This window comes from Agelaius phoeniceus, chromosome 11 (assembly GCF_051311805.1).
Source record: "Agelaius phoeniceus isolate bAgePho1 chromosome 11, bAgePho1.hap1, whole genome shotgun sequence".
NCBI classification, from domain to species: Eukaryota; Metazoa; Chordata; class Aves; order Passeriformes; family Icteridae; genus Agelaius; species Agelaius phoeniceus.
This window is the reverse complement of record NC_135275.1, coordinates 22,975,232-22,989,135: the sequence shown is the minus strand read 5'-3', so window position 1 is coordinate 22,989,135 and position 13,904 is coordinate 22,975,232. Positions and strand designations below refer to the sequence as shown.

Sequence of the window (13,904 nt, the reverse complement as noted above, 5' to 3'; positions counted from 1 at the left end):
GGGGGATGGGGGCAGAGCAGGGCAGGTTCAGGGGATGTTTGTGGCAGAACTATGATTGCACCAGCATCCCCCAGCTCCTGGGATGTCCACAGGACCAGGGAGGCACTGATAAGGCCCCTATCATCAATGCGTGCTCTTCCCTTCCTGCACAGATCCCTGAAGGGGCATCCCTGGCCATGAGTTTGACAGACAAGAAGGACACCACGCTGAGCAGAGGTAACGTGTCACTCCTCTTCCCTGCTGCTGATGACTGGGCAGGAATGCTTGCATTGTCAGGGTTGTCTCTGGCTGGGGATGCTGGAAGACGCTGCCAGCCCCCTTTCCTGGGCGCCGTGGATGCAGTGGCTGTAAACATGTGCTCTTCAATCTCCTCCCTCTGCCTCATGGTGCTCTCCCAGCCCTCAAGGTGTTTGCACCTTCCATCTCACACCCTCACTAGGAGCTGGCATCCAATCTGTGCTGACAGAGTGAGAAAAAGGAAGAATCTGAAATCGCTTGGTTGAAAAAGTCCTCTCCCTCCCAGTTACATATATTCAGTCCTTTGCCAGTGCATTTCTAGGTTTCAGGCTGTGCAGAATGAAAACAGACCAAGTGAGACAAAAATCCACATTAAACAAGGAATTTCAAGCCCTGTTTCCAGGCTGCCTCCAGAGAGCCTGGCTCTCCAGGAATCCTTTGCCTGCTGTGGCAAGGAGCTGCCCTGATGCTGAGGCTCAGAATAATCCTGGGAGTGTGGGGCACAGCAGGGCACAGCAGGGCATCACAGTGCAGGAGTGCCCCTGTGCTCACCCTGCTCTCGTGCCCTCTTGAGTGTCTCTTAAAATATCCCTTGGGGCACCTCAGGTCCCCCTTAAAGTACCTCCTGGAGTACTTTGTCATGAGCCTGATAATGCCATAAGCAACCCCAAAACAAGGAGAAATGCTGAGATCACTTGTGGTTGATAACACCAGCTTGATGTTGGGATCTTGGTGTTCAGATGCCTCTTGACATGGAGGTCACCAGTGGAGGTGGATTTCAGTTTGGGCCCCGCTGACTGAGCCACTGTGTCTCTCTTCTTTTTCACAGTGAAGGATTTGGACACTGAAAAGTACTTCCACTTGGTAAGTATCCCTCTCCTGGCTGCAGGGATGATGGCTGCGTGTGGGGGCTGCTGATATTAACTTATGTCTGTGGGCTGTAGTGCCAGATGTGATGAACAAGCTGCATCAGGGCTCATTAGTTCTCTTCAGCAGGGTTCAGAGGCACAGAAAGGTGATCTGTTGGTAAGCTTTATCTGTAGATAAACGGAGGGACATGATAAAGAATTACCGGGATGGCAGAGAAGTTGCTGTGTCCGATCGAGCTGCTGGCAGCCGCAGAGAGCTCAGGGGCGAGGTCAGAGCGTGGCACAGTGTCAGTGGTGGCGTCCCGACACCTCGGCTGTCACCTGCTGGGAGCTCCTGGCATCCCGCCTGCTTCCCGGGCTCAGCAGGTCCGTGGGCTCCTGCTGCTGCACCGTGCTGGAAGTGCCAAGTGCTAAATGCTGCTAAAAGCTGTTATGAAAAAAGGTGTCATGGACAACAACAATATTTTATAGCCTGGTTTGAGGCTTTTTTTTTCCCTGCAAGCATTTCCATGCTCAAGTAGAAGCACACATGCACACATGCAGAGCAAGGAGGGAGAAGGGATGGGAAGCCAACTGTTCACATGTGAAACAATGCCAAGATGGATGTCAGTTTCTTGCTTTGTCATTATAGAGAATAATTCACTGACCTAACCAGTGGAATATTCATTTTTGTTTTGAAAAAGCCAGCATTCCTACATACTGTGCTGTTTCCAAATCCAAGCAAAGCTGGTTTCTGCAGAAGCCATGTGCACTGCTGCTAGGAGCCCAAGGTGCAGCCCAGCCTGGGGGTCAAGCAGGCCAGCATGCAGAGGAAGATGGATGGGTTCATTTACTTCATCTAGGGCAAGAAAGGCAATAAAGAGCACAGGAGAAACAAATGTCATAAAAATTAGTATAATAGATCACTTTTTTAAAGTCATATAAGGGTGTGTTTATAAAGCAGTAACTGCTTTTTAATTGAATTTTACATGCGGTTAAAATTCAATGCTGAAAGGAAAATTTAGTGGGATGCTTTCAGGGAAGAGGGCTCTGACCATGTGCTTTGTCTCCAGGTTCTCCCAACTGACGAGTCAGTGGAACATAAGAAGTCCCACAGACAGAGCCATAGGAAGAAGGTTCTTCCAGAGATCTACCTGACACGGCTGCTCTCCACCAAGGTAGGAGCTGGGCGGCCCCCAATCTTGGCAGGTGGGATTGTCTGTGGTCTGTAGGGAGAAGCCTGCTCCAGGGAAGGAGCACTGCTGGGCTGCTTGCTCCCCAAAGGCAGTGGGACTGCTCTGCTGGATGGCTGGAGCATATTTAGTGAGGCTGTCAGGCTCCTCGGGGTCCCTCCAGCTTCCCAGTGCATCCTTGCTGCTGTGTGTGATCTCCCTGCAATGGACTGGGGTCTGTGCAGACAAAAGGGATTCTGGCTGCCTCAGGGCTTGAGATGCATAGCTGAGACCTGAGACTCTCTCCCCAGAAAGAGATGCTGCTGGGACAGGAGATGGAGAGGCTCAGCTGTGGGAGCAGGAGAAATGTCTGTGTGATCTGAGGTCAGATCTGGCCCATCTTTAATCCCAGCATGGTGCCTCACTGAAGCAAAGATCACAGGGATGGCCAGCACTCTCTAGTCTTCTCTGCCTGTGGTGTACACACCAAGCACAGATGTGAGATCCCAGCAGTAAGAAAGAAAATCTCGATGCCAAAAGAAATTAACCCCAAATGCAAATTTATTATATCGCTGTCCACAAACAAACTGTTCCCTCCCTGCTTTGGCATCCCCTCTCTCTTCTGATTTATCCAGCTGGCAGCAAAGGGTTTCCCCTGGTGTGCAGCAGTCCCAGCCCCTCTGCTGTTCTCCTGGGCTTGGGTGCTGCTGCTCTCCCCAGGGTCCACTGTGTCCTTGTCCTGCAGGGGACACTCCAGAAGTTCCTGGATGACTTGTTCAAAGCCATTCTCAGTATCCGAGACGATAAACCACCCGTGGCTGTGAAGTATTTCTTTGACTTCCTAGAGGAACAGGCAGAGAAGAGAGGCATCACCGACCCTGACACTCTGCACATCTGGAAGACCAACAGGTTTGGAAAAGGAAATCCTTCTTTTCTTCCTTCCATCTCTTGGGAGCAGCAGCTACAAAACCCTTGTGTCCTGCACTAATCATTAGATTGCTAAAAGTAGAAGAGGGACTTGGAAAACAGGGGGGTTGGCAGAGAGGGCTGTGAAAGATGAAGCCAAACATAGGATTGGAGAGCTTTGAACAAATATGAAGCCCAGAGAAACAGTGAGCTGAAAGAGGAGGCATGGGCAGACAAAGGGCCGAAAGAACTGGCACACAAATAATGAAGGGAGAAATAGGATGATGGCAGACAGCAATGGTGTCAGCTGCAAGCACTGGAGATCTGAGACAGAGTCCAAGACCATGTCGGGTCTTAAAAATGTCATGGAAATTTTAAACCCCACATATTTGGATCCTTTTAATTTACTTTTCTGCCTTTTCAGCCCTTTAGTGGCACTTTTCCTGCTTAGGTCTGTAACCAGGCTGTCTCCAGGGTGTTCAGGGGACCCCAGGAGCAGGTGCTGGGACAGTGGCCTGCTGGTGAGCACCACAGCAGTGGCACTGGATGGAGCGGTGCTGAGGGACATGAGCAGCAGGAATGGGGTGGAGGAGCCAAAGTGAAGGGGAAATAGTGCAGCAAAGAAACCAGAGGATTTAAATGGAGAGAGCAGGGAGCTTGGAGAGAGTGTCAAGAAGAGGCTCAGCAGTTTGGAGACAGTGGAGGCAGGAACTGTTTCCAGCCCAATGTGTGAAAACTAAAACCAAATTTTACAGGGAAAGCAGGCATACAGATGCAACCATTGGGCAACAGATTTGCCTACCCTTTACTACCTTCACTGGCCCGTAGACCCAAGACTTAGAGTGGTTTTCACCTCTCAGCTGCTGTGGAGGGTAGGAAGGGTGAGCAATAGACTGAAGCTGTGTTGTGGCCAAATCAGCAGTGAAATTACTGGAGAAAATGATGAGAGAACAGAAAAAAAGACAGACGAAATGTGTTTTGTGGGGCTCGCTATCAGAACCAGATGATGGGTTAGTGTCAGGAAAGAGGGAAAAGGAGGTGCCACCATTGCTCCAAAGAGCAGCAAGTGGGGAAGCGTGACTCAACAGACCCACACAGGCAAAGCTGCTGGTGCCCCTCTGGGCCTGCAGCTGCTGGGAGCTGCTGAAGGAGCAGGGGCGTGTGTGTGCCACATCCTCCAGCCTGAAAAAATATCTGGAGGGTGAAGGTGCCTGCCCCTCTATCAAGGCAGGGATCTGTACCGGAGGTGATTAAATAGCAGAACCCATCTCCTCAGCTTTCCTCTCTACTAATCCCTTTCTATCACCCTCTTTTCTGCATTTCCACCCCTCTTCCTCTGGTACACAAAAATTCATCCCGTGTTTGTCCCTGGATCCTTCCCTTTGCAGCCTACCACTGAGGTTTTGGGTCAACATCCTGAAAAACCCCCAGTTTGTGTTCGACATTGACAAGACAGACCACATCGACGCCTGTCTGTCTGTGATCGCCCAGGCCTTCATCGATGCCTGCTCGCTCTCCGACCTGCAGCTGGGCAAGGTACCTGCAGCCAGGGCAGCCACGGGCCGGGCTGGGAGGCAGGGCCTGGCACAGGGCACCAGCCCACAGTGGCCATGTCCAGCGCGGGGCTGCGGTGGGCTCAGCACCCCGGAGGGGGAGCTGAGCCTGCTCCAAGCAAGCACAAGGCTGCAGGAGCCAGGGCCATCTCCCACCCTCGGGCCCCACGCACAGTCCCGCAGGGCTGGCTGGCTGGAAGACATCCCATGTGCATATTCTCTTTTCTCCCACTGCCTTGGCTGAGCACAGTGCTGACATTTGAAACTTCCTGACATAAAAAAGTTTTATTAAGAAATGCTGTAAATCACCCCACTGCCCCCCCACCCAGAGGCTGGTGGTGACAGTGTGTGACTTGGGGGACACCCTGCGGTGAGGAGGTGGGTGCTACACCCCCAGCCCCAGAGCTGCAGGAAGCCTTTGCTGGGAGAGGTTAATGCTGGGGGAAGATCTAATGAGTGCTTGATTTTTTGTTTGTTTGGGTTTTGGTCTTTTTTTTTGCATGTGTTACGAAACACCTACAATTTGTCCTTGTCAAGTGGCAGATGAGGGGAAGAGGGGTCAGCTGGAGTCAGACAACAGATGGAAACACTTCTCTGGAATACAATAGTATAAGTGAATGAATTGTTGAGTAATGTGGGAAGAATAAATCCTCAGCATAAAAATCAGCTTGCATGTACATGCAGTGTATAACTGAGCATTTTCCAGACTGGATTCTTCCCTTGGTTTCAGCACGTTGCTCTTGATACTGCAAATGTGAGAGCAAACTCAGTCCATACATCCACACTGCACAAGCAGTTAAGAAATCAGTGCCCATCTCTTCATCATAGAGGCAAATCAGACACAAATTAAAAAATAACTTAGAAAAGAGGCAGCATGGTTTTCCTTCATGTTTGCAAGGAAAAAAAATAATGCTAAAAGCAGGCTCTCTGTAAGTTGGCCATAGTCTCACAATGCCTTGTCACTGGGTTTGAAAATAAACTGCTGTGGGATCTGGTGCCCGTTTCCTGTTTCCCCTGCAGTATTAGCCAAGCTACAGATTGCAGCAGCAGATTGGAGTCACCCCAGGCTCCCCTATTCCTGCCTGGCAGAGCCAAGTATGCTGCCTGTGGCAGAGCCCACCACTCCCTGCCATCAGCAGGTCCTCTCCCCTCTCCACCTGTCAGAGCACTGGGGAGCAGTCCCGCACACCGGTGTCAGGAGGACAGGACATGGTGATCTCACTCCCTTTGGTGTCCCCAAGCCTGGGGCATTCCCCATGGGGATGCAACACAGGCTAGTCAGCCAAGTTCATTCCTGGGGTAATGAAATCAGGAGGGCAGGATTGCCTTGAGGTTAAAATTATTCATGCTGTGTTTGCAAGGAGGGCAGCAGGGTTGTGCCTCCACTGGTACAACCCAGTTGTATGGCTGGGAGGTTAAGGCTGCTGTCTCCAAGCTGACATTAATCAAGAGAATTCAGTATTCTCTGTTAATTACTTTACGTGCACTCAATTTAGGCCAGGCAGGCTGGATTAGCCAATGCAAAATAAATCAAAGCTACATGAAAAATCCAAAAGCAACATTTCAGCTAACGAAGTTCAACTTGTAAGATAGCTTTGTTCTTTAGCTTAAATCGATGTGGCTGCTCAAGAAACCCCAGCAACTACGTGCAGAAGCCCTTCCCTTGTTGCCAATTTCCACACACAGCAGCAGAGAGCCCAAGTGTTTGATCTGGCACAGGTGTGCTACCTCACCTGCAGAGCATCCCCTGGCAGTAAGCCACCCCGCCTGACCCTGGGCGTGCTTTTGGCCTGCGCTTGCTGCAGATTAAAACACACACCCATCACCCCCTTCTCTGGCATTGAGCTGAAGGATGTTCAGCTCATGCAAGGGCAGCAGGATGGGGCTGTGTCTCCACAGGCACATGGTGCCCATCCACTGATCCTTGATGTGTCTGAGCTGTTCTGCCATGAGCTGTTCCGTGCCTCTGTGCTGTCCAGCACCGCAGTCCTCTCCGGTGACAGCTGCGACCAAAGGCAGAACTGTTCCCTGCAGCCAGCTGTAGGTCCCTATCTGGTGTCTGTGCTTTGGTCTGAAAACAGGGTAAGGTTTTCAGCTGGGAGCAACCCAGTGCCTGAGTTCTGTGTCTCGCTCTCACTCTAGGACTCCCCGACCAACAAATTGCTGTATGCCAAGGAGATCCCTGAGTACCGGAAGATAGTGCAGAGATACTACAAGCAAATCCACGACATGCCCCCTCTGAGTGAGCAGGAGATGAATGCCCACCTCGCCGAGGAGTCACGGGTATGTGGGTGGAGAGGATGGGGTTGAGTTTGCAGGCTCAGTGTCCTGCTGGAGCTTGGCAACAGCAGGGAATGCACATAGGCTGCAGTCAGCTACTGCTTAGATGCTGGAAGGAGCACACAAGAAAGGATATTGTGCCTGAAACTTCCACACACGAACTTCATCTGACCTAATTCCAAGCATCTTCAATTACTGCCAGAACTGCAGTAAACACCCATGAGTTTGCTTGAGCCTAACTAGCTCTGGCACCACTGGGAATTGAGAGCAAAATTCAGTGCCAAAAAAGCCAGGAAGTTTGGACAAGGATTTTTGCAGTCCCACAGCCACCCAGCCAGCTGGCTCACAGGCACAACTGCCAGGGACAGCCCTGAGTCCCAGGCAGCCAGCCTGGTACCAGCCTCAAGAGCTGGCAACCACATTCCTGATCTGAGTCCTGCCAGCAATGCACCACAGGTTCCTCAAAATCAAACCTTCTCTCCAGGGCATTTTAGCTTTGGGCACCAAGCAGGATTTTTCTGTTGATATTCCACAGCACAGCTGGTGCACTGTCCCCTCCTGTGAAATAGCTTTGGGCACAGAGGGATACGCAGTCTGCTGCCCAGTGTGGGCATTTACAACTGGCTTTGAAAAGACCAAGACCCATCCTGATGCAAGCAAATGCACCTTCCTTAAAAATCCAGCTGTAGCAATGTGACCATAAAGTCAGGCACAAGCTGCTTTTACCATAGTCAGTGACTGCTGGCTAGGCTGGAACTCATGAGCTCCATCCTGCTAATATTCTCCCCTCTCTTTTCTGTCTTTATAAAGAAATACCGAAATGAGTTCAACACCAACGTTGCCATGGCTGAGATCTACAAATACGCCAAGAGATACCGCCCCCAGGTGAGTGGGGATTACAGCACATGGGCTCTGGCCTGCCTGGGAAGGGAGGAGCCATCACTGCAGCAACCCTGCAGGCAGACACCTGCATCCAGTCCCACAGAGCAGGATTGCTGGTACATACAGCAATTACATATGTACTGCTGTAATTGCAGTACATATGTAATAGATGCATATGCACCTACTCTCTGTCCCTTGGCTGGCAACTTCTTGGAAGAGGAGGCTGGCTATTCCCAGCTGATCTTAATGGCATTTGGCTGGGCTGAAGAAGGGGTGCCAGATGTATAGATCCTTTCAGGAGAGCAAAACACACGGATACGGTCCACCCCCAAATTAACTTGCACCTGCTGTCCCCACTCCATTGAGGCAGTGACCCTGGCTGGCTCCTGCCCCCCTGCAACCTTGGGCTGGTGCTGTGCCCTCAGCTCTAGTACAGCAGTGCATTTTTGCCATGTATCACTGCACTCCTAGCCCTGACCAGGGACCCTGGGAGAGCAGGGGTGCCAGGGGTGTGAGCACAGGGGCTGTGGCGCTGGGTGGGCTCTCGCCTTTGGAGCTCTGGCTGGAATTTGGGCTCCATAGGTCTGGTGGGGTGAGCTGGGCTGGCAGGTGAGCACCCCACACTGCCTCAGCACCCTGCCTGCCTGTGTCTCCCACAGATCGTGGCCGCCCTGGACGCCAACCCCACGACAAAGCGCACCCAGCTCCAGCACAAATTTGAGCAAGTGATTGCTCTCATGGAGGACAACATCTATGAGTCCTGCAGTGAAGCCTAGGCTGGCTGCAGCCCTAGAAGTGACCTTTCTTGCAGCACAGTGCCGCAAGGGACCCTGCCTTCAGCCGCAGACACACCTTGGTCATACTCAAACCAGCCTTGTGGAGGGGGTGGGCCTGGCCACGGCTACAAGTTTGCCTCACTTCACAAGAAACCACAAGACACCCTTCCGAGCAGCTAAAACTCTTCTGGTCTGCACTGTGGCACCCATAATTTATTTGCTCTTGCCAGCCAGAAATGGAGTCATGACGCTTGTGGCAAGCTCAGTTCACCACTTTCCCCTTGGTCAGCAGCCAAGCCGTCAGCACTCCGTGCATCCCTGTGCGTGGTTCCTCGGGACAGGGCTGCAGAGCCTGGAACAACAGACACAAAGCAGAAGGGTCACCTCAGGGAGTAATGACCACAGACAGCAAAGACCATCATAGCCTGAGCTCCCACTCCATCCCTCCAACATCCTTGTTTTTCCAGCATCAGGGACTCTTATCAGCTGTTCACTATCTGCTGCATTCTGTGTATATTTGTGCCTTTTAATTTTTGTACTGTATGTGTAAACATAACCACTCCTCCATCTGAGACTCGGGCAACACAGGGAACTCGGGGCTGAGACAAAGCAGTTGCTTCCCAAGCAGCTAAGGCAAGGTGAAAGCACTTTATCCCTAATGGAGACAGCTGTTTGGGAGCTGCAGGGAGCCCAGTGTGTGCTAGCACAGGAAGGGCTGTCCCCTTTCCTGGCTCATGCGGGGCTGGAGCACAGCAGGGAGGTGAATACTGCACAGCCCACCAGCCGGGGAGCAGTGGCTGGGGAAGGAGCTGGCCCTCACTGCTGCCCACCACGCTGGCCCCACACGTGTCCATGGCACTGCAGCCCCAGTAACACTTGTGTGTGCCCGTGCCAGGGGCCTGCTGACAACCCTCTGACAGCAGCCTCAGGCCACATGCAGGGCAAACACCAGAGAGCATTGTCTCTGCCTCTCCCTGGGACCATCACCAAACACGAGGCCAGTCCTGCAGAGGTGTCTCCTGAAGCGGCGTATTCTGCTTGCTTTGGGCCAGCCCTGTGGCTGGTACCTGAGAGCAGCCAGCAGAGTGGGGCTTGGCTGCATGGCCAGCCTGCTTTCAGCCCTTAAGGGCAGAGGGACTGGGCCCAGCTGCTGCCAGCCTGGCAGTGACACAGGCCAGCAGAGCATCTCCAGCACCCAGAGCTGCAAACCAAGGTAGAGCGTGTCCCAGCTCAGGCTGGGGGCACTGAAAACGTCCCAGGGGCAGATAAACGGAGCTTGCCTGAGACTAGACACCCCAGTGCCACCCTGCCAACCCAGCTTGGTGGCCTGTTGTCCCTCCCGCAGCCTGGGGAGCTGTGACCGCTCCGGTGTCCAGTGCCACACAGGCCCCATGCAGGCTGGACATGTTCAAACCAGCATTCCTGCACAGGCAAAGGCTCCTGCCCGCAGGCTGGCCACCGCAGCCACCACCCCAGCTGCCACACAGGAAACAAACACAGTTACTACCTCACTGCAGGAGGGTGTAAGGGAGCCTCTGGCAGTCATCCAGCTGGCTAGGATGCATTCTGGCATTGGATGACTTTGTCCACCAAAACTCCTGGGTGATTCACTGCCATGGACAGGTGGTCTCCATTCCATCATTTCCAGTAATGCCACAATTGTCAGAAACCAGAACATCAGAGTTGTGTATGTGTACATAGATATCTATTTTAAAACAAACAGTAGACTTTATCCAGTATGTTAAAAGATGGGGAGGGAGGGGAGGGAAAGGGGAAGAACAGAGTTTTGTTTTTTTTAAAGAGAACTACAGAAAAAGTACTTACACTGTGGAGGTCTCAATGTCTTTGCTGAGGATGTGGCTTCAGAATAGAAACTCTAAGAATGTAGCTGGGCTACATTTTATTTTGAAAGTGATTTCACAAAAACTTCTTGATGTTTTTGTCTTTTAGAAACTGTGAATAGCTGCCAGAGATGTAGGCAGGCCCAGCACAAGAAAGGCCAAGGTGAGAAGGACCAAGGTAGCAGAGAATGTTGAGCTTGATTGGAGGCAGGGAAAGGGCCATGGAGCTATAGCCCCATGTTGTTTATTACAGGGAAAGGATACAGGTAAGCCAAGAGTAAGTAGAGTTTGCCTCCAGGTGCTGTGGCTGGGCCATGTATTGGGGCTATTGTCTTATTATTTAATTATTTTCCAAAGCCAAAAAAAAAAAAGGAAAAAAAAAAAGAAAAAATAAAAAGTAGTTGCTACAACCATTTAATGAAACAACTTTAGCAGAGGGTTTGTAGTGTTGCCTTGAATCTCCAAGCCCTTTGTAAGATGTTTTTAAACTTTGGCACGTGTTGTGGGTGTAGTGCCCTTACCTGCTGTGTAGTGGAAGTGGCAGACTCCTGGCAAAGCCTATCTTTGTAATAAAACAAGGTGCTGAACCCGTGGAGTGCAGTTCCTGCCAAGCACACGGGGAGGACACACGTGGATGACACCTGCACAGACAAGTTTTGCACATGCAAGACACACCATGTGTGGGGTCAGCAGCCCAGTGAGGACAGGTTTGCACCCCTCACACACACCACTCCCACAGCCATTGCCCCAGCTCCTTCCTGGACCAGGCACGGGAGGGGACAATCGGCACGAGGACAGCAGGCCCTGAACTGCCCAGCGCTGGGCACATGAAGATCAGTAACCCCACAGAAGCAGCTGCTGCTCACCTCTGTCAGGTGCCTCCCTGCACCAGACTTGAGCCTGCAGCTTCAGCACCCCAGCACCAGCTGTGGCCCAGGGCCCTTAATAACCACGGCATTGCTAAATCTTCCCCCTGCCCTAGTAAAAGCTGTGCTTTCCACACACCAGAGGGATTTTCTTCCTCCACTAGTAGGAAGTTGATTCTTTGCAAAGCTAAATCCAGCCATTAAATTATTTGGTCTCTCTCAAAGCAAGAGAGCTTTGCATTTCACACCTGGTGGCTGGTGAGAGGGAGGACACAGCCCCTGCCTGGCACTGCTGGGGACATTGCCACACGGGTCAGTGGTGCTCTGTGAGCCACCCCCATCTGAGAATCCAGCGAACTCTGCTCAGTTACTGCTGCCACATTCCCCACCCTGTCCCTGGGGGGACACGAATTCCAGTTCCATTAAAGATAGATCAACGCAGCCAAGGCTGAAGTTTAAGGGAAGTTAGTTTGCTCAGCTCTTGCTTAAGCCCCAAGGCAAGGCCAGGAGCCTTGGAGGGCAATGGCAAGGCCAGTTGCAGATTAATAAAATCCTCTTTAGAAAGAGTTTTACTTCCACTTATTTTCTCCCACCCAGGAAGACTGTAACCCTTTACATGATCAGCATGACCTTCAGAAGGGCCCCGCTCTGGGCAGAGCAAGAGAAATTCAGGCAATCGAAGCTATTAAATGAAGTGTGACACACTGACCACAGGAGCTCACAAGACAAGTTTGTAGGTGGAAACTGTGCCATGGACTGTAATAAGAGGATGAGTTTGCACTGGTGGCGACAGTAACACCCCAAACTTGATTTTTGAGCCCTAAGACACCTCTGTTTTCCTCTTACTGTAGTTAAAGCACAGGCTGCTTCACCTCTGCTGGGAGACACCTGCCTGTGGCATGCACCCAGACCTGCCACCCTGGTGCTCCTGTAATCCCAGCTCAGCCAGGCATTAGCACAAGGACAGCCAGGACAACAGAGGGCTGGACACCTCACACAGCCTGTGGGCACCATGGCTCCACAACAGCACTGGCCAAGCCTGAGCGTCTCTGCTCCCGGGGATGTCACCATGCTGTGTCCCATGGCTCTCAGGTCCCTGCCCATCACCTGGCACACTGCCAGCCTGCACACACAGACCCTAAGCCCAGCAGCCCTTGGCACCACAGCTGGGGACACATGGCGACAGAGAGAGAACCTCTCTGTGAAGGCAGGCAGCAAGGTAGCTGCCTGCAGCATCAGCTCACCACCATGCTGTGCAGGTTGAGGACAGGGCCGAGGGATTTTGGCACTGAGAGATGGAACTGCAGGGACAGGGACTCACAACAGTCGTGCCATTCCATGAGGCAAGTAAAGAAGCTTTATTAGGATGAGGTGAACACAGAGTTAAAACCTGGCCTAGGGACTGAAACCAGCACAGACAGCAAGGGCCTGGGACCCACTGAAGCAGGGCTAAGCTCCCTAAGGAGCCTTTCTGTCTGCTGCTACGGGAGCTGCCTTCTTCATCCTGGCCTTCCCCTGCCCAGCTCCTGCAGTCACCCGGGGTTTCTTCACCTTATTTTGACCTCCCTGTGCCTTGGGGGCCTCCTGCTGTGCCCTCCTGGGCACCTTCCCCTTGCTCTTTCCCCTGGGGGCCTTTGCCTCCGCCCCAGCACTAGAAGAGCTGTCGCTATCGCTCTCTCCTGCGTTCTCAGCAGCCCGAGCTGTGCTGGGTCCTGAGCGTCCTTTTCGGGGGGCCTGGCGGTGGCCAGCAGCCTTTGGGGGCCCTGAAGGCCCCGGGCCATGAGCCTGGGACCGGTCAGCAGTTTGGAGATGCTTTGCTCTATTGCTCCTGGGCTTCTCTGCTCCTCGTGGCTGGGCCTGGAGGGAAGAGAGGAGACCACCTCAGGGTGCTGCTATGCCACGAGCCACCCAACCCCGCTGCTGGCCCCGACTCACCTTCACGGGCTTCACCTTGGGCTGTTGCTTGGTGGCACCTGTGGAGGAAGGGCAGCAGATGAGTCCAGGTGAGGCCAGGCAGTGCCAGCTCGTTCACAGCACCCGCAGCCTTTACCTCGTGGTTGTGCTCCTGCCACAGCGGCCTGGGGGTCCTTGATGCTCCCTTTCTGTCCTGGCTTTGGGGCCTGGCCTCTGTCAGGATCTGCCTGGCCCAGCTGCTGCTTGTGCCCTGGTTTCTTGAGTGCTAGCTGGAGGTGAGAGAGGGGTGTCAACAGGGCCAGCCAGCACCTGTCCCCAGCCCTGTGGCTCCGGCAGCCCTTGCTCACCTTGAAGGTGCCAGTGGCCCCCACAGCAGAGGAGTTGTGGGGCCGCACCAGGTCCCCGCAGCTCAGCCCCTTGCTCAGCGCCTGCTTCAGCAGGTACTTGAGGCGGATGGGGTCCACAGTGGGGTACTTGGCCAGGATAAAACGCTTGATGGCGACGACAGAGGCACCCTTCTTCTCATCGTGGGCCCGCAGTGCCTCCTTGACCATCTGCAGGGTTGGAGGGTGCGAGGCCTGACAGCGCAGGGAGATGCCAGCAGTCTTGGCTGCTGGAAAGGGAACCAT

At 53.0% G+C, this 13,904-nt stretch overlaps 2 protein-coding genes across 3 annotated transcripts in view; one reads left to right on the top strand and one right to left on the bottom strand.

Moving 5' to 3' along the window:
- PLXND1 (plexin D1) overlaps window positions 1–11,082 on the top strand; it is a 67,721-nt gene extending 56,639 nt beyond the window's left edge. For both annotated transcript variants that reach the window (XM_077184706.1, XM_054639952.2), the window contains exons 29-36: window positions 153–216; window positions 1,067–1,101; window positions 2,159–2,263; window positions 3,003–3,166; window positions 4,552–4,699; window positions 6,859–6,999; window positions 7,807–7,881; window positions 8,538–11,082. In XM_077184706.1, coding sequence (XP_077040821.1) covers window positions 153–216; window positions 1,067–1,101; window positions 2,159–2,263; window positions 3,003–3,166; window positions 4,552–4,699; window positions 6,859–6,999; window positions 7,807–7,881; window positions 8,538–8,654 — 849 coding nt within the window. In that variant the 3' untranslated portion in view covers window positions 8,655–11,082. The remainder of the gene's footprint in view (window positions 1–152; window positions 217–1,066; window positions 1,102–2,158; window positions 2,264–3,002; window positions 3,167–4,551; window positions 4,700–6,858; window positions 7,000–7,806; window positions 7,882–8,537) is intronic.
- Window positions 11,083–12,819: 1,737 nt separating this feature from the next.
- On the bottom strand, window positions 12,820–13,904 carry H1-8 (H1.8 linker histone). The gene is made up of 4 exons (XM_077184707.1): window positions 13,623–13,904; window positions 13,403–13,544; window positions 13,297–13,334; window positions 12,820–13,218 (listed from the first exon to the last, which is right to left on the bottom strand). The coding sequence occupies exons 1-4, from the start codon at window positions 13,902–13,904 to the stop codon at window positions 12,820–12,822; spliced, it is 861 nt and encodes a 286-aa protein (XP_077040822.1).